Below are 27,926 nucleotides of genomic sequence, written 5' to 3'. Positions count from 1 at the left end.
TTTGCCTTTTTTTTCTCCTCCAGCATAAAAAATGTCATCAAGAAGCAAATGTCAAACATAAAGTTAGTTTCTCGTTTTATTTTGAAATCTGTGTGGATTTCCGGTTTTACTCCCTCTCTGCTTTCGCTCGAGGCAGGTGCGGATTAAAGTCAGTGACGCAGCAGAGTATTTGTTGTCAGGTCAATCATCCGATTACTGACACGCGACGCTCACAGGTCACATGACCACACATACTGGGAGCTTACAGGACACGCAGAGTCACTGGGAAGTTTTTCTCCCGGCTGAATAAATATGTGATCAGGATTACCGTGGGTCCCTCCGTCCACGCACCGATGCGTTACATGAAGAACGTGGTTTGTGTTGAATAAACAAAGTGGTGCAAGACGCGTTTACAGGAAGTCATAATCCAACTAACAACAGTTTTCATGAAGTGGTCACGATGCAGAAACATGATCAGAATTATTCACGGTTAATGTGGGAACAGGTTAGAAAGAGAGTGAGAGCGATTTTATCTTTGTGAACAGTTTCTGTCCTCCTGTGTGCTTTATGCAAAGATCTGTCAGTGACTCTAACGTCTGTGGCTAAAGAAGTGCATGCCGTGGGTGAGTCACTGAAACTCTTGGGCGCCTTAGCTGCGCGTCGTTTACACACCACAGCCCACCTGAGCTGCTGCTGACTGTGTCCATGTGTTTATAACCACAGTGTAGCATCTCCTCATGGCTGCTGCTAACGAAAGCAGGTCCAAGCCTGGTGGCAGAGAGGTGCACATAATGATCTTGTGAGCGTATATTAGCAGATAAGAAGCAACTAAAGCTTTCAAACAAATGGCATGAAGGAGAAAGTAGCTGCATCCAGAGTGCAAGGACTTTAAACTGTACTTCAGTGGATGTGCTGAGTTCATTTCACGATCTCACCACCGGCCGCTGCAGGGTTAACTGTAGTGGTGTAGGGTTGTGTGAATGGCGGTGCAGTTATTCCTCAGCTGTGGAGCTGTTTGTTTTGCACTCTGCACAGATTCCAGCTGCTGTCATAAATCTGATGTGGGATGGATTCCTGCGTCATTAAAATGTGGGTTTGTTTGAATAAGTGTGCAGAAAATAAGGCAAACAGGAAAACGTCGTCTTTTCTGAGTGAATCGCACAGTTCGTCATGCTCCACAGAGCTTCCTGCTAATTCTGAGGAAGTTGGAGTCTGTGAACATGACTCGTTTATTGTACAAGAAGAAGAAGTTAGCCGATGGTCAAACGGCTGAAAGGTATTTGGTTAAACTTGCAAACACATATTCAAATGAAGCCAAACTGAAGTTCTGAATCTGATGCTTTTGTGAACTTGACAAAAGGTCAAAGGTGAATCCTGTGGACAGGAAGTCTTCATCTTGACTTTGAACTTGACGCATTAAAACCATCAGATGGCAGGCTGTGTAAATTATTACTGTTCTTCCTTATTATAGCTAATTAAGAATGTCGTGGAGTAGTAGTAGAAAAGAAGAACTTGTATTATGTACATTTTGATAATATTTGTTGCAGACACAAAGCTCACATTCTTTGGTAAAGAGCAGTTCAAATGAACTCTGTGCAGAGAGTCGGTGTTTACAGCTTCTGGAAGTCCTAAATGCCATAATGACCAAATGAGTGGCCTGAAAGAAACTAACAACAGTTCTAAACGGTTTATTTAACAGGTTTTTAGAAGTTAACGACACTGGAAACAGCAGCAGGAGATTGTGCAGGTAACTCTCTGGTTACAGGAAGGTTTCAGAATCAAACTTAGTTTCAAGAAGAAGTGGAGCTGGTATTATGTTTATCTAGAGGCTGTGGAGGATGTCCTGACGGGACGGAGGAATCCAGAGGAGACTGGGAGAAGGAGCTGTGGAAAGCGGGCAGGCAGGTACACTGCAGGTGAGGATTCCTAGGATAGCTGGTAGCTACTGTGACAACAATTTATGATAACAAATTGAAGTAACAGGTTTGGACTGAGGAATGTCCGCAACAGAGGAAGGTCATTAGAAAAATTACTGGAGGCAGATAAGAGCAAAAGGTTAAGCAGAGCATGACACAAAAACTTGTTCTAAGCATGAGGGCGATTAGCACTGTTGTAGTGACAACAATCTGACAGAGATGGAAGACCCACCCCAACCTTTAAACAGTGCTCACTGCTGAGAAAATGAAGGCATGTGTGATTAGCAAAGCCTGGGAAACAGAGACTCCTCCAGCTGCCGGCCCACACCTGCACCTGACAGGAGAGAGAACCTCCAGACAGTAATCAGTGCTCCAAGTTCTTCACAGTTTGTGGACTTCTGCTTGTCTACATGCTTCCAAGAACTGATCATTCACCACGGTTTGGTTTCCTGACCATGGATCCAACATGCTGATCTAATGATCTCTGAGCCACTTTTCACTTATGCTCCATGTTTGAGGCAGGCTAGACCTGTAAACGTGCCTCACAAATCTCAGGATTTTCCACAGACAAAGGATTTTTCCAGATTTCCAAAACAGAAGTTGGCTTCATCAGAGAAAGTAACTGTGCACCAACCCTCTGCTACCCCTTGAACTTCCTGCAGATTCCTTGAACTTTGAGGCTTCTCTGCTGTCCCTTGATGCCTCACTGTGCCTGCAGACGCACTCATGCCTGCTCACTTCTGGAACGATGACTCAGCCTCACTCTGGAGGAGGCGGCGCTCCGTCGTGCTGAAGCCTTCGCAGCAGCTGGACGGCTCTCGTGAAGCTTGTGATGATTCAGTTTCTCTCAAGTGGAAAATTCACAGAAGGAATTTCTTTGCATACGAGGCCATTTTAGGGCTGCATGAGTTCCTTTTGAAGTAACGTTGCTAAAACTGGAAGTTGCTGTGACATCAGCTAACTCGCACACTCTTTATGTCTTTAATGTAACTTTCATACTGACAAAGCTCCTGCTTGTCACAGTCAGAGGACAGAAATATATAAACATAACAACTGAGGCAGCAAAGTTTGCAAAACAGTGTTGGCTTGACTGTAGTCACAGTTTGTGGGATAGCTTACGACTGGGAGGCACGCCTGTTCCTTATGCAAGTTTTGGACATATCACATGGATCAAACAAGTTCAGGTTCTGAAATCCTTGCATGATCACAGAGGGTCACAGGGTCAGTTTTTACACTTCAGGCTGAAACATCCTGAACACCACAGAAGGGAAAATAGTTAAAAATCACCAAATTTCAGCCCAAATCTATGAACTCTGAAAATATTTATAATATGAAGGCAAATATTAGGACTGTACCGTCAGTATTTTTACATGGCTTCATAAAAATACTGAAGGTAACGTAAAAAGGAAAATATCGGCGGATCCTGAGGTGGTCGGATGGGAACCTTTCTCAAGTTTGGGTGATTTGATGGAGAATGAGCCAATATCGAACAGTTGCCAACATTCTGGATTAAATCAGCGACATCGCTCGGACTGCATGAGCAGATGTACCAGAGTTTATGCGTCTTTACCTGTTCTGCAGTTTTTCTAATGCGAAATGTTGGATTCACAGCATTTTCAGCACCTCGTGCCCCTCAATGACGTCTCTGACCGCGTCTTTGCTCCCAGTGTTGCTCTCACAGTAACACATCGAGCTGTTGCGCTGGTACAAACTGTGTTACAGTGTGCAGCGTGCATGCACGGCTGTATATCGGCGTCTTTGCGGTCCTCCTGAGCTCTGAGTGGTGCTGTCTCGCATCTGCCGCCCTGCAACGACTGCACTTCCATTGCATTTCTCCAGCAGCGGAATAACCAGGCCCCTCGCAGCCGCTACACGGTGCCCCCGAGCCGGGCTGATTCCCACCGCAGACCCGGGAGGTGAGACGGTGGTGGCACAGCGGAGGACGACGGACTCCATAACCGCTGCGAAGGCCGGATCTACGGCGGAGGAAAGCCCAGGATGTGATGAAATCCTAAACAAAGTGCGACACACACACAGACACACACAAGCCCCTGCACATCATAAACGGGCCCGTCTTGCACTGCAACTTTGCGTTTTGGGCTCTCGGTGGGCGCAGAGGGCGGATAATCATAGAGGTGAGGTCGGGGAAATTATTGTCTGGGGAAGGGTGACGCGCACTTCTCAGCAGCCCCTGCGCTGTCAGACGAGGAAGTGAAGCTTCACACACGCCCATTTGAGCCTGTCGACCCTGCTGAAAAAGCCCAGAGCCGCTCATCAGATAACACAGCAACGGACTTTCCAAACATGCGCCCACTTTCGGATGGACGGCAGCGGGAATAACCTGCAGGACGTCGAGCATTTCAGCAGGTAGGCGAGCGAAGCGCTTTACGCGCAACGTGGACATGACAATTCTTCAAAATGTTATTATCGTGAGATTTCTCCCCTGTGAAGGCCTGTCTCCATCTTTCTTTTTTCTTTTTTATAGTCACATGTATGATCTCTGGCCTAACTGTCACTGTGCACTGTGGCTCATTGCTATCACCACCATCGTCTGAGGCGGACACGTTCAGTTAACAGGCTGCGGGCCAGATGTCAGCATCTGCCCGCTGTGCGTGGACGAGCACCTGCCTGCGTGGTGGTTTTGCGTGAATTTAGCTTACTTCTGGCCGCACGCTCAGCTCCCATTTTAACCAGAAAAGCGACTTCCCAGAAGATCTTGGCCCTTATTGCGCCCTGATCTCCACATTTCTGAACTTCAAACAATGAGCAGAGGCTCCTCGTGTATACTGTATACAGTGCACACAGATAAACTACACGCGTTGGTTCTAAATGGAGACTAATCGCTTTCAGGGTAATATCAGAGTTATTCGTGTCATTTTTAAGCAGAAATTTGTCGGTTCGAGTTGATAAAAGAAGTTGTTTTTATGTTTTCATTCTGCTGTTAAACTGAGCTCTGGATGATTCATATAATAAAACATGGAGTTTACAGACTTTAAACCAAGTTCTGGGAGTTCTTGATGGATTTTTGAGGCTGAAGCAGACTGAAGATAGACAAAGTGATAGACTGAAGAAATTATCTACATATCTTATGATATCTTTCCCTTGTCCAAACGATAGAGTGCACAAGAGTGCAGATTGTGATCTACGAGGAAATATATTTTGCAGGGAGACCTCCTGGACTTATCCTGGGGCTCCTGTGGTTCAGCGGGCCACATTTTGGACAGCACAGGGTTTTTAATCTTGTTGGCTGGTCAGTTTAGCTTAATCACATCAGTCATTTAAATCCTTCTTCAAACACACTGAAATTTGTTGGTTTCAGCTGAAGGTGGTGGTTTAGTTGATTGTCTGGATATTAATCTTTGAGTTCTGTACTGTTGGTCAGACAACAAAAAACAGATTTTCAATTCATTTATATTCCATAATAATAATATTGTGTTTATATTGAGTACAGATGCTAGAAAATAAACATCTTACAGGGGAACCTCCTGGACCCACCCTGGGGCTCATGTGGTTCTTCCTGCCACTTTTTTGGATAACGACTCAATAACAAGGCGAACCATGTAAAGTGTCCATCGTAACTCATTGATGACTCGATGAAATGAAAACCTCAAGAGGAAATTATTCAGAAATCTGACAGAAAGTCTTACGTAGTTTAGTAGATGTGCTGTGGGATTCCTACACACTTACACACTTTGAACAGCAAAACAAAATAAAGAAATAAAAACGTAGACAAACCTGTTAGTTATGGAGTTGTGTATTTGCAAAGGTGGCACAAAGTTGTTGGTGAAAGCAATGTTTTATTCCTCTGTTAGGTCGGGCGTGTTAGTTACACAAATCAGACTTTTTTGTGTGAAAAGTGATGGTAAATAAATCAATAACGGTTAGATTTTCATTCAACATGATCAGTTTTCACAGGATTTATTGCACTAGAAGAAAAAAGGGGCCTCATGGAACCACACTGGGGCCCCTGTGGTTGCCACATCTGGACAGCAAAACGAAAGCACAGAGCCATGTGACACTTTTGCATTGTTATTGGCAGTAAATGTTATTGTTCCTGCATGTGTTGATTTATATTGTTCTTATAAGTTCATTTTATAACTGTTTCCAGTAGCTGACTTAATGTCCCAGAGTCTTTGACTTGCTTTGAATTAGAGATGTTTCCATGTACGCCGGGAATCTTTTCAGTAAGTTTGTGGGCCTCACAGCCAACAGTCAGTCAGGAAGTAGTAAGGGTGGAACTTGGTCATGTTATAGCTAGCTGTGATCAATATAAATACAACAGTGTGCATCTTTAAGTGAATATTAATATGAAAGTGAAGGGAGGATGCTTTTAAAATGACTGAATTTTAATCATCAGCTAAATGCAGGAAGAGAAAAAAACTGCTGCTGGACTCTGTGTCTGCCAGAGAACTCAGCTGCTGCGCTTAAAGGAGTATTCAAACCCTTATAGGCGACCCGACCTCCTCATTGTTTCCTCTCACATGTCTGCTGTTCCAGAGGTGGATGTGCAGATTGAATACGGCCAAGTCAGTGTATGTTCCCTGTGAGCCAAAAGCTCGGGCTTCGAGCTACTCGAAGCACTCTGTTTTTACCATTTTTATGGCTACAATAGATATTTATGATGTAATAGAGACAGGATATTTCTAATATAGACATCTCAGACAGAGCAGTCCCTCCTGCCCCGCGCTGACAACGGACAGCCAATCAGAAGAAAGCCTTAACCCTTTAAGGAGGAGCTAAAATGTTTTGTTTTTTCTAAAACTACTTATTTCAGACAGGCGGTGGCTGAGGGACCACAGCAAGGCCACAGTGAGACAAAGAAGGATTATTCTGAGATTGAAAGACACTCATTATGGACGTTAATGTCGTGGTCATTTTGAGCAGCAGGAATGATGCCAGACGCTTGCTGATGCTTACCCAAAGCACCTGGTTAAAGTAAAACTAGCTAATAGACATTTAATTATATATTTAAGCCCCTTAGATGAGAGAAAATCTGAAATAAATTCAAACTTATTCCCCCAATTCTTAGAGACGTATGCTGTTCCACCAAAAACAGCTCAAAGAATCATCAAACACCTAAAATGACCATGAAATTCATTACTGTGAACATCTGACCACAGCTGTGTGCTGCAAGTATAAAAATAAAGAGGTGCATTAGTCGTCTTTTAGTTGGGAAATTATTTCTTTTCTAATTTTGTTTTTCTGGTAGAATCTTATCTTTACATTAATCAAGTTTCAGTTCTTGTCATCTAATGAGGTGTTTGCGTTCTGCTCAGCTGCCAGCTCACAGTTCACTTCCATGTTCACCCGTATGTCTTGTAGCCCTCTGTGTCTCTGCTTCTCTGGCTTACAGAGAAAAACCAATTCAGTGTTACAAGATTAAAAACTGTAAAAAACAACAACAACCCAAAACGTGGCTGCTGGAGGCTGGGGGACAGTCGTTACTGTGTGAAATAATACAAAACAAGTAAAACTGTTAAAGCTGGGTTTAAGATTAAATTGTGCACTATTAACAGTTACTGCGCTGAACACTAGAAATAACATCACGGGTACAATAAGGGCTCCCAGCCAGAGAGCTGCAAAATAGCACAATGTGAATATAAAACTATCATTCTTGTTACACTAATAGAAAGCTGGGGGACCTCCTGGAACCACACCGGGACCTCTGTGGTTTTTCAGGCCACACTTCGGACAGTAAAGGAAGTAAGAAAAACCTGCAGAGTGTTTGCACTCTTGCTGCATGAAAAGTTACCTACTAGAAACCGAGAGGGCATTCAACAACAACAATGTCAATTTAGCAGTGTTACTGCACACTCGAGTGTTTTATTTAAGGGGAAAAATCCCAGCAGCAAACAAAAACAAAGAAATAAAAAGACTAATTTAAAAAATTGAACTGAGTAAAACAAAGCTAACAAAGTCACAGCTAAAGTGTGATCATAACATGTGCTCTGCTCTGTAACATATATGTGGCCCACTTTATAGCACATTTATAGGAAATGTGAAAGATTGGCTTTAAAAGTCGGTGACAGACATCAAGGTCGGAAAACGTGGCTCTGGGATTTTGAGACCTGCTGTGGGTAAAAGTACATATTTATGTAAGATATGACATGTTTGTTACCTGACTATAACCGCTATCACAGGTGTGGCTTTCTTTAGCACTTATCTACTCTAGCTGAGCACCCAAAGCACCTTTTTTGTTACTACAAATTACTGTAATGTAACTATAAACGAAGCCAGGTGGATCCTCCTGCGGGAACCTTTGAGATTCAGTCGTTTTCTGGGGAAGTTTACAGCAGCAACAAAACTCAAAAATCCGGCACAATAACAATGCAACATTCTGCTGAAAAATTAACAACTTCTGTCATTTAAAATAATCCCTGCTGAATCAATGCTTCGGTTTTTGTCTCAAGTCTCTCAGCTGCAGTAAATCTTTCTACAATAGCTCTGTTAGCCAGGCTTCACTGCAAGACGTGAGGAAAGAGGAAAATTGCAAGAAGTCAAAAATGTTCAAAAACTAAACTGACAAATATATTTCCACCCTACTTCCCATTCTCCTTGCCACACCAACATGCCAGTTCCTGTAAAAACTGTGAAAAGTTGTGGAAGTAGACAAATGATGGGAAACTTGTCTAAATATGCAGCTGCTCCTCACTTGAAGCTGAAATGCGTCACATATTCACATCGATGATGAATTCATTCATTTTGATCTCTGTACACCCTGGAAGGTAACAGCTCTCAGCAGGAACCATAGATATATACACCTATAAGCCACATCATTAGGTACACTTTGCTCAGACCAGCTGAACTGACTCTTTGTGACCCAGATTCAACAAGTTGCTGGAAACATCCCTCAAAGATTTTGGTCCACATTTCCTGTTCTTGCCTGACAGGTGTGGTCTTCTGCTGCTGAAGGTTCGGCATGCTGTGCGCTCACACCTGCTCTTCTGCATAACTTAGTTGTGATGATTTGAGTTACTCTCTTCATTCTCCTCTGACACAAACAAGCCGTTTTCACCCAACAGTCTTGTGTTCGTTGGATTTTTCTGTCTTCCTCTGTAAACCTTACAGACGGCCGTGTGCGTAAATCCCAGCAGATGAGCAGCTTCTGAAACACTCAGACCAAAGTCACTAAAATCACCAGAGTAAATGTTGTGATATCAGATGTCCTCCTCCTCCTTTTCCCTCACGGCTCCTTTGTGGTTATACACCTCCCTCTGCTCCTTCCATGTTGTCATTGAAACGAGATAATTGTGCTCTAAATAATTGTGGAGGGGCACGTGTCCCACCTGTGCCCTGTAACTACTCCATACAGGAGCATTTAAGCAAGGCTTTAAGCAAACTGGGCAAGGTCATCATCTAAAATTACATTTAAATCATTTCAATATATGCAAACTCCAGTTTTGTAACATTTGCATGTCTCTGAATAATATAAAGTTTCGCTCACTGCACTGACATGTGGAGGATCAGGGCTCGGCTGGTGGGAGGACGTTTCTCTGCTCTTTGTTTATGATGGAAGGAGGCCGGCTTTACAAAACAAACCGGTCATTTTTGTCTGCTTATTCTGAAGACGTGTAGGGACGTTTGAGCGTCGACAGGATAAACCAACTTTGTTTATCTTCTTGGTGGAAAGGTCATTGTTTTTCTTGTTCCTGTTTTCTTTTCGGGTGTGAAAACTTCACGGATCCTGGGTCTGATGCATCAGTTGCAGATACGTGAGCTGCAGCATGGTTGCTTTCATTGCTGATTAACATGTAGACGGTTTGCTCAGGTGGGTTTTTTCTATGTAATGTCAGAAAAGTCAAAAATAAGAAAGAAAAGAAGTAAATTTTCATACTTGAGTTGTTCAAGCCAGAAGATATTTGGAAGTTTTGGCTTAAAAGTGACAGAAATGAATCAGGTAACGGTGTTTTAAGGACACTGATGCAGTCTGCGGTCAGATAATCCAATAATTACAGATTGCAGTATGGAGATCAGGAGACGCTTTTCTGTTTTCGTTTTGCAGCGACGGTTCAGATTAACTGCTGCAGTGGCTCAAATCCAAAACACACGGCTGAAGTTGACACTAAGGGTGTCGTGTTTCAGCTTTAAAGGGCGAGGCGTGAGCAGGTCCTCAGGGGCGAACTTTAACTCCATCCAAAAATTCAAAAAAGGTGAATCAGAGTCGCCTTTACTTTAAAAACTGGCCTAAAAAGATGAAATAGTGTCAACATGAACAAAGTCACATGAACTTAATATATCAAAGCAGAAAAAAAGAGTTAAGTGGACTTTATACAACCTTTGTTTAGCAAATGTTATAATATGTATACTCAGAAAATGTCAGCAGCCTAGATTTGTAAAGACAGTTTTGAGTGCTTGTGTATATTTGATGCTTTAACCTGGGCTTTATTTACTCAAAGTGCTTTTTAAACACTTATTTTAATAATTTTCTGCAGTTGTTTTCTGTGTTTTTACTTCCCCAGTTGTTTCAGTGTTACGCTCAGAACTCAAACTCTCTTTACTTTGTAACATAGTAATGCATTACTTTGTAACAAAGTAATGCATTACTTTGTTACAAAGTAATGCATTACTTAACACTCAGATTTCAGGCATTCCGTCCTAATATTGTGTTGGTCTCCCTTTTGCTGCCAACACAACCCTGACCCGTAAAGGCACGCACTCCTCTAGACTCCTGAATGTGTGCTGTGGATCAGCATCCTCTAAACCCTCTGTTCGGGGCCTTAGAAACTCACTGCTGTGCTCCTCACACCATCCCTGAACCACTTTCTCTGTGGCCAGGCTCATTTTCCTGCTGAAAGAGGCCACAGCCATCAGGGAATACCATTTCCATGAAAGCGTGTACATGTTATGCATCAGTGCTTAGGAGGATGGTACGTGTCGATGTTTGGGCAGAACGTTGCCTCCTTCCCATAGTGCATCCTGGCGGCAGGTGTTCCCCAGATAAGCAACACACTCATCCGGCCATCATGTGATGTAAAAGAAACGTGGCTCCTCAGACCAGAACACCTTCTTCTGTTTCTTCGTGGTCCAGTCCTGATGCTCACCTGTCTGTTGTCAGCATGGGCGCCCTGACTGGACTGCACCGAACTGTGATGCTGTGTGATCCTGCATGAACTTTGAGCTACATTGGCTCTCTGTTGGATCAGACCACACAGGCAAGCCTTCACCCGTGCATCAATGAGCCTTGGCTGCTCATGACCGTGCCGCTGGTTCCCTGCTGTTCCTTCCTTGGTCCACTTTTTGACTGACCCTGCAGACCGGGAACACCCCACAGGGCCTGCAGCTTCAGAGAAGAAGGCGTCACAGTTTGGCCTTTTGTCAAACTCGCTCACATCTTCATGCTTGTCTGTTTTTCCTGCTTCACACACCAACTTAGAGGACAAAATGTTCACTTTCTTCCTGATGTACAATGATGGAGAGTCAGCGTTATTCACCTCACCTGATGCCATGCTGATCGGTGTATTTACACTGCTTTAAAAGTCATTTATTACGCTACTAATTACAGCTTTAAGCAGCAGCATCACATTTGCATGTGCTGCTTAACAAAATATCAGAAGTACATTGACGTGTACCTGTCTGCTCGAATCTCTGTGTTAATCAGGAGAACACGCGGACCATCTTTCTTTCACTAACCTATTTAAATATAAGAATGAAGCTGATAGACTCTACTTCTGGACAGCCAGACCTCAGGGATTGAAAATCTGTTTTTTTGTTTTCCTGGAGACAAACCGGCAAATTTGTTTGTCCACTCAAACTCTGAGTGTTTTTATTGCTTAAACATAACCAGGTGGCTTTTAATCATAACCCTTTGCAAGATTTTGCATTAACTTTTAAAGCCTGATTGCAAAAGGACCATTGGGTTAAAGAGTGTCTCTCAGGCAGACTTTGTCTTTGTTACGATGACAGTGACATTTGTAAATGTAATTACAAATTAAATTATGGGTCACAAAAGCAAAGTTTTTGCAAATAGATATTAATGACTCTCCTTCTGCCTCCCAGGCAAGAAGAACACTTCCTACCCAGGAACAAGAGACATGTCTGTGTTTTAAATCAAAAACACATTTTAAACATCAAAACAGTCGTGTTGGACTTGAACTGTAGTCAGGTCCAGATTTATTCCACCAGCTGTTCCACCCTCAAAAAGCAGTTTTTCATCCTTTAAGACCAGAATATGTCAATGCAAATCAATACGAATGAGGTAGTGAAGGCAGACGAGTGTCAGGGGTGATGTGTGAAAGCAGCAAGAGTGAAAAGGAAGGTTTACAAGACAGTAGTGAGACCTGCTGTGATGTAACAGGAGGCTGAAGATGGACAAACCCACCAGAGGGACAGCTCAAAGTTAGAGGCGAGGCTGAGATGGTTTGGACGCGTGCAGAGAGGGAAGACTGGACATGTTGAACAAAAGGGTTGAAGATGGAGCTGCCAGGCAGGAGAAAAAGGGTTGGTGTGACAGAGGAGGACACCGGGGATGGGATCAGGTAGAGAAGAAAGGAGAAAAAGTGAGGCAGATGAAAACTTGTATCCTGAAACGTGACTGAAACCAGAGGCTTTTTAACGTTGTGCAGGAATCCCAAACAGTTGGGACTTTTGTGGATTTGCTTACCTGGATGACTGAGCGTGCATCAAGACGTTGTGCTGGAACAAATGTGGTTAGAAATGCACGAGCCCGTTCCAGCTTTTGTTACTTGAAAATCAAGCTGTGACGCTGCTTCAGCATCACTCTGGAGTGTCTCGCTGCTAGCTTTGTACAGAACAGGTTAACATGAGGTCGTGTTTGTGCCGATTGTTGGTTTTGGGCTCTTAACTGTTAGATTTGGCCTCCAGCTCGTCTGTGGTGGCGCCGAGGCTTCCCCCGCTGATCATGAATCCTCACGAGGAACGTTAGGACTTATTTCCATGTCTTGTGTTAATTCTGAGAACAAATGTTGCAGTGAGTTTGTTTTCTCTGGAACTTGAAATGCAAAGTATGCAAATTAACTCTGTGCCTCTGTCTGTGCGTCTGTCTGTGTCTCTGTGTCTGTCTGTCTGTCTGTGCGTCTGTGTGTCTGTCTGTGTGTCTGTGTGTCTGTGTGTCTGTCTGTGCTCCTCAGCGTGCTTCAGTGTTGAAGGATGGACAGGGAGCTGGTTCGGCAGAGCCAATCAGATCACGGCGAGGCCACCAATGGAACGAGCCCTCCGACCGCCGCTGAGTCCTCCGCCACCCCTCCGACCCCCACGCCTCCTCGGCTTACCCCCAACCCCATGCTCCTGGACTCCCCCGCACCCTCGCTGACACCCACCACCTCCTCCCCTCCCCCGCCTCTCACTCCCGCTCCCTCCATCACCACAAACCATGGACCAAAGGCGGCAGCAGCAACGGCAGGCGCTCCGTCTCCTCACGTCCTCGTCCCGACTCCCCCTAAACTTACCTCCACCCCTGCCCCCACCCTCCGCACATACTCCCGACACAACCATTCTTCCAAAATGTCTTCCTCCGTGCAAACCCCCCCTTCCCCCTCCCTTCTCCCTCCCCCTTCGTCCTCCTCCTCTCCTGTCGTAGCGACCGCTCCTTCACCACTCCTCTCATCCTCTCCAACTTCTTCTGCAACGCACAACAACACCACCATGTCTGCCAAGATCTCCACCAGCCTGACCAACGGGAGCGCTAGGGTCCTCTCTGCAACCTCAACGCCAATCACACCGTTTCACACGCCAGCCAGTCCACCTGGCAGACAGGTAAAGGTCACACACTGACCCCCACATAGAGAAACAGGAACACGTCTTTCATTTAGAAACACTTTGCTGGAGTTTGTCCAGTTTGTCTGTATTGGATCTTTGCTCTTTCTGTGTTCATACATTGCACCCATACAGAATAAGGACGCACGTCTCCACCCTCTCATGACCACATCCAAGAATCCCACCATGACAGTGGCTAAAACGTTAACTTTGAGGCTTCGAAAAGAAAACCTGTGATGCCTCTTTTATGCACAGTCTCTGGGTTACATAAGGAGGAGGCCACCTACTGGCTGTATTCATAAGACTGACAGCAGTCATTCAACAGGCTGACAACATTAGGACCAAATCATTTTTAGCTTCGTCTAAAAAAGACGCAGTAATTTAATCTCAGAAGACGAGCCTGACGCAGAGGACGGATGTAAATAAAACAGCTTGAGCTCAAAGTTTTATCTAGCCTTCCTGCACTCGTGATGTTTACCTGCCATCTTTCGGACCTTTCACCTGTCAGGCTCCATCTGGGTCAGCGTTTGACTGTTTGGGGTTACAGTTTCCTCTTTGTTTGCTTTCATCTGAGTGCGTTTCACATCCTTACACTCGGGTCTCGCTCTCTGTTAATTCAGTGAGTAAACAGGCTGAACTGTGAGCGAGCCACAGAGACGCTGGCGTTCATACTCTGTATGCAGGCATTGCTGCCAGATACAAAAAGCTGCACAGTCTGCGGTTCCTCACGTTAGAGCTTTAAAGACACGAGCTTGAGATGAGCACGAAATCAGAAACTTCAATCCCGGCTTTTCTGAAGCTGTTCTCAGAACTTGTCATTAGCTGGATGTCAGCAACAGAAAAGGACAGTTACTGATACCCGATGGCCACCGCTGCGATTTTAAATGAAACAATCGACCGATTGTGATTGAAGTTCAGACTTTCCGCTTAATTCGAAGCTCAACAGAAGTAAGTTTGTGTCTTTCTTCCTTTAGTAACTGAAAAGCTGCTGTGTCGGGTTGAGATCAGGTTCCCGAGGATCACGTTTCTCTGCACTGGGTCGCTTTTGTGGTCCGGCTCATTGTCCGTCTGCACTCCGATGCTCTGTCCGATCAGCCCTGCAGCGTTTGTCTGAATCTGAGCAGAGGCTACAGCCCCGTACACTTCACGGCTCATCCCGCTGCTTCTATCAGCAATCGCATCATCAGTAAACACTCGTGACCTGCTTCCACTGCCAGCCGTGCGCGTTTTCTGGTAAAGTCTGGCTCCTGTTCTTGAGTGTAACCAGTAGTTTGCACCCTGTTGGTGTAAACCCTGTGACGATGATCCTCCCTGAGAGCGTTCTGTGGTCTTTAAAGTCTCGTAGTGTTGCTGAGCTGGCCGATGCACCACAATGTTGATTTTTTCTTTCTGCCTGATGGGTTCATTTGTTTTATTTGGACTTTCAGTCGAGTGATGGCCTGTTTGTCTCGCACTGACATTTATTCGGACCTCGTGTTGAGAGTTCCTCTGAAAAAGCAAACAAATGCAAATGAAACACTTGCATTTGGTGGCCGTGAAAACATATTAAACAGTTGTCTAATGAATTCTGAGCCTCTGAAAATGGGCGACTGTGCATTGAAATGGCTGTAATTCCTGAATATTTGAGGGAATACTTTTATTAAACCCCTTTAATTCAAGTCTGAACTTCAGATTTAAAATCCACTCCTTTGCCTAAAAACATGCCAAACAGTTTCTGACAACAAATTTTACAAACCAGTTTTTCAAATCTTTAAATTAAACCTGATAGATGAGATTAAAGAACTATAAACAGATGTGAGCTGCCTGGTGGAGAGAGTTTAATCTGCTTGGATGAAGCTGTCCATTGTTAAAGTATTCATTTAGTGTTTTTCTTTTTTGTAGAAAAGAAGCATTAAAAATTCGACATTTTCATTGTTTACTCTTTTGGTTTCCACCCAAACACACTCGTGACTGCTTTGCTGTTCGAGGAAATATCACAAAAAGTCATCCCTGCTCTGAAGCACTGCCTTAATTGCTTCCCTTCCCCCCTCTCCTGCCTCTGTTCCAGGTATCACAGACTCCTGTGGGCACACCTGGTCTTGTGCGAACCAATCAGAACCCCTCCCCTGTCAGGCATCCCAAGGTGTCCCAGCAGACATTGCTCCTAGGAAAAGGTCTCAAAGGGACAGGCCAAGACCAAGTGTTGCTTAGAGCTCAGATGGTAAACACACACACACACACACACACACACACACACACACACACACACACACACTTTCATATATTTCCACATGCATTCTGTTCTGCTGCTCACAGTGAACAGGACAGAGTGTGCAGCTGCAGAAAGGATGACGAGTATTAAAATGAGCCAGTTGGCAGGAAAAGCTCCGAGTTTAAAGCTGCAAACAAATCTGAAAACAGACGTTTCAAAGCTTTCAAAGCAGAAATTTCTCCGAATACTAAACAAACACAAACATGATGTAAATGATATGAAATGCACTGCACCAAAAACCCTGTGAGACGTGATCTGAAACAGTCTGAAAACACAGACTATGAAGCAACGTTACCAGGTTAAGGCAGCCGTGTTGAGCTTAAAGTCAGACTTTTAAGTGTTACAGAGGTGCTTTACCTCTCTAAATCACCATGGTAACTGATGATGTACATACTACCTGTTTGGGAGAAGATTATGTGTTTGAAGTTTTAGTTTAAAACAATCTTGAAGCACCACATTTTCCCCAAATCTTTGATTTACAGCAGAGAGTACACATTATACACTCAGAGGCCACTTCATGAGGTACACGTTGCCAGTACGAGGTTGAGCCCTGTTGTCCTGCTGAAAGTGACCTTTGGAAGATGGATACAGTGTAGCGATAAGAGGATGGACATGTTCAGCAACAATAGGTAGCATCATTTAAACACCACAGCCTAAGAGGCCCAAGCTGTTTCACCACCAGCAGTATGAACAGTTGACACGAAGCTTCATGTTGTTTAGGCCAAATGGTGACACTGAAGTCTTAATGTTGCAGAAGTCGCGACTCATCAGACCAGGAAACATGCTTCCAGGCTTCTGTTGTCCAGTCTTGGGGAGCCTGTGTGGACTGTAGCCTCAGGCTTCTCGTAGCTGACAGAAAGGACACTCGTGTGGTTTGAGGTTGGACTAGCTGTTAGCTCAGAGATGCTCTTCTGCTACGGCTGTAACCAGTGTGTAACAAACCCACAGCAGGCCCGGGTGCATCTTCATGCTTTGCAGCATGCTTTCTTCTTACAATATTCACACGGTTGCTGTAACAGCTGCCAGCCGTACACATCACCACCAACGACCACTAATGACAACAGCACAGGTGTGATTGCAGATCAGCGCAGGTGCGTCCATCTCACCTGCAGCAGCATCGCAGACCACGCCTCGCCACACAGTGCTTATTTGAGTTACTGATCTCTTGAAGCTTTTCTCCTCCGACGTCTGACCTCAGCGAGGCACGTTTCGCCCAGAGAACTGCTGCTCACTGGATATTTTCTTTTTCGGTGGGAAAATCCCAGCAGATCCTGAAATATTCCGACCGTCCCGTCTGGCACCAACAACCTCGCCACATTCAGAGTCACTTAAATCACCTTTTGTTCCACATGCTCAGCTTTAACTTCATCCCGTCGTCTCGACCGTGTCTACATGCCTACATGCATAGAGACGCTGCCCTGTGATTGGCTGACTGTGTATAGCTGCATGCATGTAGCTAGTACCTGACTCCCATCACTAAGTTGAGCAATGCATATGTTTGTGTTTCATTGTCACTGACATTTGCAGGTCAGAAATATACAAATATATCTGTTTTCATCCTTGAGCCGAGCACTGCTGCAACTGCAGTTACTAAGAACAAGAGTGCTGTGCAGCCGCCATGGTAGAGATAAGTCAACAACAAGATAAATGAATTCACAGCTTTAATGATTTCATGTCTTATTTGCATCATCAGTGTTCCACATACTGAATCTTTGTGTCTGCTCTGATCATGTCTCTGATGGCAGACGGTGGTGCTCAGCTAAAGAAGAGTCAGACTGAGCCTGAGCGACAGAAACAAAGTAAACTCTGTTTCTCAATAAAGAACGGTCCCCAGATATTATGAGTGTTCATGTATAGAAAGAGCAAAGCGGCTTGATTGTGACTGATGAGCTCAAAACTACACATCTGTGAAAACCATCAAATTGTCATTATTGACATCATTTGATTATTTGCACAGAAACCTATTTTAGACTAAAGGTTATTTATCTGTTCATAAAAGTTCTTTTAACGGTGAAATATTAAACCATGGTTAATCTCACAAATCATTTCCATCATCTAGATCTGCCACCTGGATTTAAACACTTAAATGTGTTGTAAAAAAGTCTGTTTAACATTGAAAAACACTGAATATGAAGCATCTGCCTCGCAGTTGTATTAATCCACCGCAGAAAATAGTCCCCAGCAAAATTCACAGTTTTCTTGTGTGAGGGTTCAAATCTGATGTTGATCGGTTTGAAAAAGTAACCTTTATGTTTATGGGTGTTTTATCAGGTCATTAAAAGGAAGCAAAGGCCAAGAAGATGCTTCAGTTATGTCTCACACAAACATCTGTGCTTGTCCTGCTCTCCTCTGTTCATCTCCTCCTTCACCTGTTTCCTCCTTTTTCTCCTGCAGCTAATTCTTACATCTGCTATGCGGCCGCCCCAGCCGTGCTCCTCCTCTTCCTCCTCCTCTGTTTCCACTTCTCCTCCTTCCTCTAACCCCGCCTCGGCTCAGGTGAGCAGCCGAGCAAATGTCTTTATATGCACGTGAATGCATCTTTTGAACTGACCTTAGACGGTAAATGCAAAAAGCTGACTTCTTTACACAGTCGTCTGAAACACGCGAAGCTCAGCAAGCACAGCGAGCGAGCTGCTTTTTTCAGTAACTTTCAGTCATTTAATGAAATGCAAATTTGGCATTTTTAGCATGTTTAGTCTCCGTAACTACAAAAGACGCACACGTGAAGAACACATTCAAGCTGTGGTAAAAACTGCCCTGAGTCCCTTTTACACCCCGTCCCAGTGCTGCGATCTAAAAGCAGAATCTGGTTTCTTTGAGCAGCCGTGCGCATGCGCGTCCCGGCTCTGAGACCTGGATGTTTGATCTGTTTTCTGATCGTTCGCTGGAGAAATGAAAGGGTTATGTCAGCGTGTGGGATGCGTGCCAGCTCAACAAAGTCTGGTATATGAGAGATAGCCAGGCTCAACTACTACCCATAATTCCTTCTGGGTGAAACACACTCCTCTCATACGTTGACTGTAACAGACGGCTGTGACTGGGATCAGGATCAGTGGACGATCTCTCCACAGTTGGTCCTCAGACCCACATCAATAGGAAATGTGATCTTGTTTTTCTGTTTTTGTATTTCTTATTTTCACCTTACGAACAATCAGAAAATGTCCGACGTTTAAGACTAAATCTGCTTCAGAGAGCTTTTTTCCTGCTGCTTGTAACATACCCGCCCTTGCTGGTAACAGTTGCTAAGCTGTGACTGGATAGCCAACGCCTTCGTGGGATCTAACTGAACATCTTTGTGTCCCTTCCAGCTCCAGAGTCTCACCTTGAGGCCTCCTCCCCCCGGGACTCTCGCCATCCCTCCTTCCCTACGCCTCAAGCCCAACGCCACGGCCCCGCCTCCCCTCTCTCGACCTCAAGTCCCCCTCTTCCCGATTCTCAAGCCGCGACCTCAGTCCAGCATCACAGCAACGGAGTGTCCAACCACGCCCAGCCGACACCTCGCCGTGCCGCCTCCAAGTAGGTCCCTGAAGGGTGTGATGAGGCCGGATGAGTACGCTCCTCCATGTGAGGGTCTTACATAGTGACTAATATATTATCATAAATTATTATAATTCTGCACTTTCAGTCAGCTGATGTTTTATTTATATTTGATCCTGTTTGAGTTTATTGGTGGATCCAGCTCTCACCCTGACAGTGACTAACCGGGGGGACTGGAGGGAGGTGTGGTTCAGAGTTTCAAAATAAAAGCCATCAGTGGAAGACCAGTATGCTTTCAAAATGATAACAGTTGCTTCAAGGCCCTTTATATTGTAAGGTAGAGACCCTACAATAATACAGAGAAGCCTGAGCAATGAGACAAATCCCTGTAGGCGAGCACTTGGTGGGAAGGAAACCCCTCTTAACAGGAAGAAACCTCAGGACCGGGCAGCCATCTGCTGCAACGGGTTTGAGGTGAAGAAAGGATAAAAGACACAAAATAAAAGCCTCAAATTACATATTGGATGTTATCAACACTCTGAACCTTTCAAAATAAAAGCCTGCAGTTTAAAGCCGTCTGCATCTCTCTGCAGCTGTTCTGGCAGCAAGCCACAGTCTGGTGTTAGCAACAATCACACTTGTGGTGTGAGATTGCATGTTTAGTTTTCTTTTCTACAAGCAGTGAGTAAACTAAAAAAAATTGTTTCAAAATGAGCGTTTTATACTTTCAATCATTTTTTGTCTTCAGTTTTTAAAGAATTACATTTTTTAAATAGATATTTTTCTTTTTTCACTATTTTAATTTTGGTTACTTTTAAAACAAGAAAGGACAAACTTACTGCTTTTAGCTGTTCAGAGCCGTCTTTAGCTGCACTGCTGTGGTCCTGTGTACCGTTTCATTTCAGTGACTTATGAACCAAATAATTCCTCTCTATTACCCGGAGACGTCAGAGCTTCGGTTTACCCTCACAGAGCACAACAAGTCAGTTTTCAGCATGTTTGCCGTCATTGTCTGCAGCTGAACTCATAAATCACTGGAAGAAAACTGCACTGTGCTGCAGAACAAAGTAAATTGAATCATGGGTCTTGATATATTTTGCAGCCTTGAGAGATGAAAATTAGAAAACAAAAACATAATAAAATTTGCATTTGATCCTCTAAATAATTCAGAGTTTTTGGAGCCACTGAAAGGAAATGTTTAAATCTTAATGTGAGAAAGTTTTTCAGCCAACACCCTGAATCCTGCAGCCTGCTGTGCATCAGCAGATTACAGTGAAGCACATGAGAATTAAACAACATGCACGAGTGGCAGTCTGTCATTTATCAGATCATTATTAGTCATATCCATCCCTCATAGTTTAATGGTTTCCTCTTCATGCTCGTCTCCCACAGCTCTCTATTCTCCGGTTCGAGCCGTCCCTCTGAGACCCAGACTTCACTCTCCTAACGGTCACAGAGCGGCGTCACCTCGACAGACCTCGGCCCTCCAACCAATCGCTGCTGCTCCCTCCAGCCAGGCGTCTTCCATCAGCCGGCCGCTGGCGGGACTGAAGAGCTGTCCGTTAACTCACAGCCCGGTATCTGTCTCCAGCGCTCTGTCAGCTGTGCCGCATTTTGAGCGCTCGTTGTCTGCAGCGAAGCAGCTTCAGATCATCGCCCTCTCTTCGGGTCGCCAGCCACAGCCGGGAACGTACACGCATGCTTCGGTGCAGCCGCCGCCTCCAGCGGCAGAGTCGCCTGAGGTTTCCGCCCAATCAAAGAGGACTTTGAGCACTGAAGACGTCCTTCCTCCTCCTCCTCCTCCTCCTTTAAACCCCTCGTTGCCAAAAACCACCTCTCCTCTGCCCTCACCTCCATCCCTTCTGAGTCCAGCCTCTCCACAGAGTCAAGCTGAGCCCCAGCCGCAAAATCTGACCCAGAAGGTGGAGGTAAAGGAGGCTGAAGAGCAGAGAAAGAGAGCTGCAGCTGTGAGACAGGAAGTCAAAGATGAGGAAAGCATTGCTAAAGACCTGAGAGTGGAGAAAGATGACCAAAGAGAGAAGGTGAAGGAGGAGGAGCCCAGTGAGGAGCAAATCAGCCAGGAGGTGCAGGAAGTTAGCCGAGAGGAAGATCAAATGGAAGTGACAGAAGAAGGCCAAAGTGAGAGAGAGAGGAGAGAGGAAGGCAAGGACAAGAAGATGGAGGAGGAAGAGGAAGGAGAGACTCCAATGGACCAGTCTGAGAACCAGACGGCACAGCTTCCCCATCAGTACCACAACACGGACCCTATCCCGGAGCCTGATCCTGTTAAAGACTCCACTGTGGACTCAAAACCCATCACGGGTCTCATTTCAACTCCACTTCCAGTCCAAACTCCAGCACCAGTCCCGGTACCAGAGCCAGCTCCAGTCCCCGAAGCCTCTGCCCAGAGTCAGAGGCTGCCAGAGCCTCAGAAAGACCTTCAGCCCGTCAGCCAGGAGGACTTCTGTGAGAACATGTCGACCCAGTCCGACAATCAGTCAGGTACCGTGAACAGCTCAGACGCAGCAACACTTAGTGCTCATATCTGTGTGTTTACACGAGGCTTTGCATTAAAGCGTTTTCCACAGCTTCATCTGTCCGAGCTGTGCTCCCTTAAAGGGTCCACATGATTAGTTGTTATTGCTCCGCTCGTCCTGGAGAAGCACACATGGTCGTGCACAGTGTGCAGCCAGCAGCAGCTTCTGATGCTTCAGGCTACAAAGCAATTGAGCTGTTGAGCAAACTGTCTTCACGGGACGTCTGGTGCAGTAAAGGCTCGCTGCTACCTGCTGCTCACTGGTGAACTTTAGTGTCCTGCTTTGTTTTCGGCTGTAACTTCATGCAATCAATACTTTTTTCAAAACATGTTCCTTTTAATTTTCAGTCAACTCTTTTTTCTTTCTCTGCTCCTCACAGCGCTGTCCAGCCTCTCCTCTCAGTCTCCCCCCTCCTCACCCATCACCACTCCTTCGGCAGAAAACCCTCCTCCTCTCCTCCCGGCGCACACCGCCCTCCCGACTGACCTCAGCCTACCGCAGCATGAGCCAGCGAAGGTGGACAAAGCAGGTGGCGAGCAGCAGCCCCCCACGGAAACTGAGGCAGAGCCTCTCGGACAATTGGAGGACGAGTCAGAGAGCTTCAGCCAATCACTGAGCAGCCCCTGGGAGCCAAGGCCGTGGCCTGAGGGACGGCAGGTTCTCACCCACCTGGTGGAGGGATTTGTCATCCAGGAGGGGCTCCAACCGTTTCCTGTAAGGAGATGTTTGTTTTACATCACAAAGGCAGAAAAAATGAAGTTAGAATTTTAGGTTTTGATGCTTTTAGTGTGAAATAAGTTGGTGTTTAATCTCCTCAGGCTTATTTAAGCATTTCCTAAATAAATTGTGGCTCAGCTGACAGTTCAATCTGGGTTTTACAGTTTATCACCTTTTCTTGGGTTTCCCTTTCTTAGAGACGGCAAATATTACAATTTTGTTACTAAAAGGGGAAAAAACTCAAAGCCTTTCTCGTGTATGAACGTAGAATAAGTTCTGGGTGGATGTAAACGGATTCCCTCCTTACTGCGATTACCTTTTCAGCCACAGGCGGTGCATTTATACTCACCTTATTTCTGTGGTCCAGGTGAACCGCTCATCCCTGCTGGTTCCAGTGCAGGTGCCCAAACCGCAGGAAGTGAATGGGACCAATGGGAAAGCGGCGCTGCCTGTAACGGAAACGATAAAACAAACTGAGCACTCCACAGACTCGGACGAAGAGGAAGGAGGAGACACGGACGACCCTGGGAGCAGTAAGGAGCAGTTTAACTTTTAAACTTCACATCTGCTCGTTTATCTGCTCTGAAGTCTCGATGCATGAAAGTACTGTTGGTAAGAGCTGCAGAATAGAGCAGCCGCACCCACGTCATACTGTCACCAAATCAACAACAAAGATTCATCCCAGAAAACTCAAAACAGAAGCAGGTGACGCATTTTCCCTGCAGCTGTGAGACTTTAAATGAGAGCAGAGCTTAAAACGGACCTGATTGAATCAAGAATAAAAACATAATTCTTGCACTTTTTATATAAGATTAGTAAGTTTAATATTAAAGGAAAATCAATTAGGCTTAAAGAAAATATATAAAAAGGGTTTCTCGTGGCTGCACACCAAACAAGGACAAAGTCTTTGCATGTTCTCTAAAAACGGTGAGAGATCTTCTATTTCTTGTCTTGACGCAGCGATTGGTCCGCAGGCTCTAGCAGTGAACCAAACCGGAGTTCCTGCATTGTGGCACAGCCTCTGCCCACCACTGTAAACCTGTCCCGTCATGTTCTGCACCTGCAGCACTGGGGCTCATTCAACACATGAACAGGCTAAACACTAAATACAAGCTGAGAGCAGCCCTGGGACTGTGCAGTGAAAGTGTGTGTGAGACGTCTAAGAAGTCAACCACTTTTAATACCCTGAAAACTCGGCGGTAAACCTGACGTTTACCCCACACATGCCCGAATCCTGCTCTGCTCACGTCTGTCACTCTGCTGCTGATGTGGTAAATGTGGGAGCTGTTAGTCTTCTAAACTAGCAGTGGGAACCACGTTAGACTCTGTGTTTCTCAGCTTCACCTCCACTGTGTCCCTCTCACAGGGTCGGGCCACAGAGACCGAACGGTGCTGCACTGCCAGTTCTGCGGGAAGAGGGGCCACGCACACAACTTCATGCGCTCCAAACGCTTCTGCTCCACTTCCTGTGCACGCGGGTAAGGCCTCGCTTCATTGGCTTAAGCGCTAAAGAGGGCAGCTGTGATGTCACGGGACCTTTACACAGCGTAGGGGTGCTGCTGTCGCAGCAGCAGCGTGACAGGATGTGGTGTGTGTGGCCTGCGTGGAGGCGCGCAGGTGTCAGATGCAGATACGAGTGTGAATGAAAGCAGCAGAACGAGGAAACATCACCACGTGTCTCTGTGCTTCTCCCCTTCCTCCTCCCCCCTCAGGTTTAACGTTCGACTGACGAAGCGTCTGCGAGCTCTCAGCGCAGGAAGCCGGTCAGAGAAGCCTCGTCCTGCCCTCAACCGGGCGGAGTCAGTCCCTGGGAAACCCCTGCTGCTGCGGCTGGTAGGGACGCTGAACTCGCCAACAGCTTAAAAACAGCAAACAGAGAAGTGCTGAGATGTTTTAAAGAGCCACACTCTGAAAATGAAGTTAGAGCTCCTGAAGTCCTCCACGAGCCGAATGTGACCGTACACATGCACCGGCTGTATTACAGGAGGCTGATTTTCCAAATATTAAACACATTTTTATGCTTTTATTGATCTTTGTGATGTTTATTTGATGGGTTACGTTCCTACAAAAACGCCACTCTGCGTTTGTAGCTTCATATCTTTTGTAAACTTTTTAAATTTCGTCCCAGAAAAACTAAAAAACACTGAAACTAAACTGAAACAAACACATGAATTAAAAATACTTAGTAGTGTAAAACTACATTAGCTCAGTTAGTCGTGTGCAGTGGATTTTAGACTTGGTCTTATGAAATGAGCCATTTGAAGCCATCTGTGGTTCATCTGTGGTTCAGTGACAGCCGACGGCCTTTAGAGGGCAGCAGAGAGCCGAGAAATCAGGAAGCTCCACCGACAGACAGAAAACAGACGCTCAGTTTTAAGTTCTATGCAGCCAGCAGCCACTTTATTCAGTGACACCGTCCTTGTACTGAGTTGGAACTGCGTTTGAGTCGAGAACTTTCTCATAACTCACAGATTCCTCTGAGGTGTTCGTCCATGTCGACATGATAGCATCACACAGTTTCTACATATTTATCGCTCCACCACATCCCACGTGTTCTCTGCTGGAGTGAGAGCTGGTGACTGTGGAGTCATATACAAGTAACCAGTTTGAGATGATTGAGGTGGAGTGTGGGGTTTAAATGATGCTGCGCTGGTGCTGCAGGGCCCCACACTATCACCCCAGCAGCCCCTGAACTGCTGATATCAGGCAGGACGTTTCCTGGCTTTTACATTTCTTACACGCTTTGTTTCCTTTCAGCCTCGTGATCTGTGGAGCGCCGGTCAGCGGGAGAAAGATGGAAAAGAAAAAGCGGCGGCGGCAGAAGAGGACGAAGATGAAGACGATATGGTGGGAGGTGGAGGCAGGGAGGAGGAAGACGATGACGGAGGAGAGGAAGATCCCGCTGTCGCCATGACGGCTAGGATGGAGCGTCGGGCGGCTCGGAGAGCGAGGAGGGCGTCGGCGCCGGCCGTGACCACTTCCACGCCTACCACCACGTTTAAGCCAGCCCCCTCGCAGTGGAGCGTGGAGGAAGTCACCGCCTTCATCCACACGCTGCCAGGTAAACATGAGCCGATGCCCCACACGTAGAGCTTCTCCCGGGACCTTTAACTCAGAACCGTCGGTTTGATTTACGCCACACTCCGTGTCTTAATTGTCAGCAGGCGACGGAGGCGCGCTCACAGCTTCTTCATATCCCCCAAGTCCCATTAAAGGTTTCGCAAAATGCTGAAATTAACTGCTGAGTGAAGTAATGTGAAGAATACTTCCAACCACACACCGTCAGACTCAGCGAGACTGCTGTGAAACATCTGGGAGAGAAACTGAACCTCTGTTTCACATGAGACAGATGATTCTGTAGTAAACACTGTTAGCTGCCTTTAATATTCATCACTGTCACTTTATTTCTAAGAGAAGATCAGATGTGGATCTTAGAGTTATGCAGATCTCTTCTGGTCGAAACATTCTCCAGATTAGTTTCTGTTAGAAATAAAGTGGATAAACTGATTGTTGGCTAACGATCCTGGATGAACAGTGTGAAACATGTTACTGTAACAAACCAAATCTTTGTTTGTTGGGTCATTTGTCCACAAACTCCTCCCACACGATCAGGATTTGAGGAACCAAACAAGGGCTCAGGTAGAACTTGGGCTGCTGAAGGTTCTTATCAGAACCTGCATCACATTATTTCATCATGTGGCCTAAAAACCACCAACCAATCATTTAATTGTCGAGTTTATGAACCTTTAAAAAAATGTGTTCACAGGAAAGCCACCAAAATCTAATTTGAAATGGTGTCTTTATTTTTTTATTAGTCACAAAAAGTCATACAAACACATCACGTGTTCCCACTTCTTTAGTTAAATCTACAAAATAATCCCAAAGTTGACACGTTTGAATGCATTAAATAGCTTTTCTGCACAAACAAAGTGATATTAGCCAAAATTAGCATATCTCAGCACTGTGTGCAGTGTGTCTTTAAAGGATTTGAACACAGTCAAGTACCATCAGTACCATGTAATACCTAATCCTAGTCCTAGATGTCGTTGTTACAGCTATCCTCGCGTAGCATGGACAATAAACAAGGAAGCTGTGGACGACATGAGTGCATCAGGGGTGTGCTTCATCAAGAGGATGATAAGAATATTGTACACCAAAATACTGATGAATGAAAACACCAAAAGCTCTTAATATAAAAACAGCAGAGCAGTGACTTGTGAAGGAAGGAGAAGGACAGCAGCAACAGTGAAAGGGGAAAACTGCAGTTCCTCTAATGTCCACTCGAGGCTCCAAAACAGAGTCAATCCCCACAGACTAAACTTTGCAGGAGTTTGGAGGTGTTTTTATTAAAAGTCAAGAGTTTAGATCGTTATACGTGACTAAAGTCAGGGCCATGGCTACTTTCTGTGTGACTGAACAGAATCATTTGCTCAGTCAGACACCGTCAGTGTTTTTAAACTCTCCGCGTTGCTGTTTCAGGCTGCAGTGACGTAGCGGAGGCTTTCCGGGTGCAGGAGATCGACGGCCAGGCTCTGCTGCTGCTCACCGAGGACCATCTGATGACCAGCATGAACATAAAACTGGGACCTGCTCTGAAGATCTGCGCTCACATCAACGCACTGAAAAACCAATGAGAGACAAAGAAAAAGAGAAACAACGTGAGAAAAAGAGAAAGCGTTTAAAAAGGAAGAGGGAAAAAAGGCAATAAAGACGCGAGGAAACGAGAGAAGTCGGCGGAAGTCAAAAGCTGACACCAAGGATGACAGAGCAAAGTCACAAAAAGAGATTTGTGGGAATTTATAATTCATGAGATTATAAATCTAGGCGTGGCCTTAGCAGATGGGAGCTGGAGATGAGTGCGGGAGCATGACGACACCAGAGTCCATGAGAAGTCTCACCAGTTTTGGGCCCTCCGACTGTAGCAGGAGACGGGGGGGTTTTGTAACTTTGTGTATATTTTACATGCCGCTGGAGAGTGTACATTTGAAGCTATTTGATGAAGGATTTTGAACATTTAATATATAAAATTTGTCTATTTAGTTTTTTTAGAACGTGACGTCAGCAACAAATCTATCCAGTAGCTAAACATAACCCGTGTGTGTAAAAGGAAAAAACAATAATGCGTAGACTTTGTAAGTGATTAATGAAAGTTTAATGTTTTATATCACTATATTCTGGACAAAGACATGTCTGTGTATTAAAAAAGTCACTATCAGGGTAGAGGCTGGTGTCTTCAATCGTCACATTTTTATGGTATCCTGCTTGAAATTATTTAATAAATGAATAATTGATCATCAAACGATTTATTTATCTTGTTTTAAATTAATTCCCAAGTAA

General features: G+C 45.2%; 1 protein-coding gene across 7 annotated transcripts; it reads left to right on the top strand.

Annotated features, from left to right (window-relative positions):
* Positions 1-59: 59 nt before the first annotated feature.
* Positions 60-27,891, top strand: LOC113029645 (polyhomeotic homolog 3). 7 transcript variants are annotated; one of them, XM_026180624.1, is made up of 14 exons: positions 492-602; positions 1,679-1,726; positions 1,806-4,262; positions 12,983-13,607; positions 15,655-15,807; positions 18,253-18,354; positions 19,167-19,422; positions 20,728-21,837; positions 22,252-22,586; positions 22,957-23,122; positions 23,956-24,067; positions 24,302-24,422; positions 25,347-25,650; positions 27,069-27,891. In XM_026180624.1, exons 4-14 carry the CDS (start codon positions 13,002-13,004, stop codon positions 27,221-27,223), a joined length of 3,420 nt encoding a protein of 1,139 aa, XP_026036409.1. In that variant the 5' UTR covers positions 492-602; positions 1,679-1,726; positions 1,806-4,262; positions 12,983-13,001; the 3' UTR covers positions 27,224-27,891. The 7 variants fall into 7 exon arrangements, with proteins under 7 accessions (XP_026036412.1, XP_026036409.1, XP_026036411.1 ...); XM_026180623.1 differs by lacking the exon at positions 492-602 and adding an exon at positions 1,075-1,255; XM_026180627.1 differs by lacking the exons at positions 492-602; positions 1,679-1,726; positions 1,806-4,262 and adding an exon at positions 60-484.
* Positions 27,892-27,926: the final 35 nt, after the last annotated feature.

The sequence above is a fragment of the Astatotilapia calliptera genome, chromosome 9 (genome assembly GCF_900246225.1).
Source record: "Astatotilapia calliptera chromosome 9, fAstCal1.2, whole genome shotgun sequence".
NCBI classification, from domain to species: domain Eukaryota; kingdom Metazoa; phylum Chordata; class Actinopteri; order Cichliformes; family Cichlidae; genus Astatotilapia; species Astatotilapia calliptera.
Note: the sequence above shows the minus strand (reverse complement) of the source record. Positions and strands in the feature narration are given on the sequence as shown.

Excerpts from the sequence above, each read along its gene's own strand:
- LOC113029645 (XM_026180627.1), top strand. The coding sequence starts at position 13,002 with ATGGACAGGGAGCTGGTTCGGCAGAGCCAATCAGATCACGGCGAGGCC. Across the intron at positions 19,423-20,727 it reads GGATGAGTACGCTCCTCCAT|CTCTCTATTCTCCGGTTCGA; the intron begins GTGAGGGTCTTA and ends CGTCTCCCACAG. Across the intron at positions 22,587-22,956 it reads AGGGGCTCCAACCGTTTCCT|GTGAACCGCTCATCCCTGCT; the intron begins GTAAGGAGATGT and ends TCTGTGGTCCAG.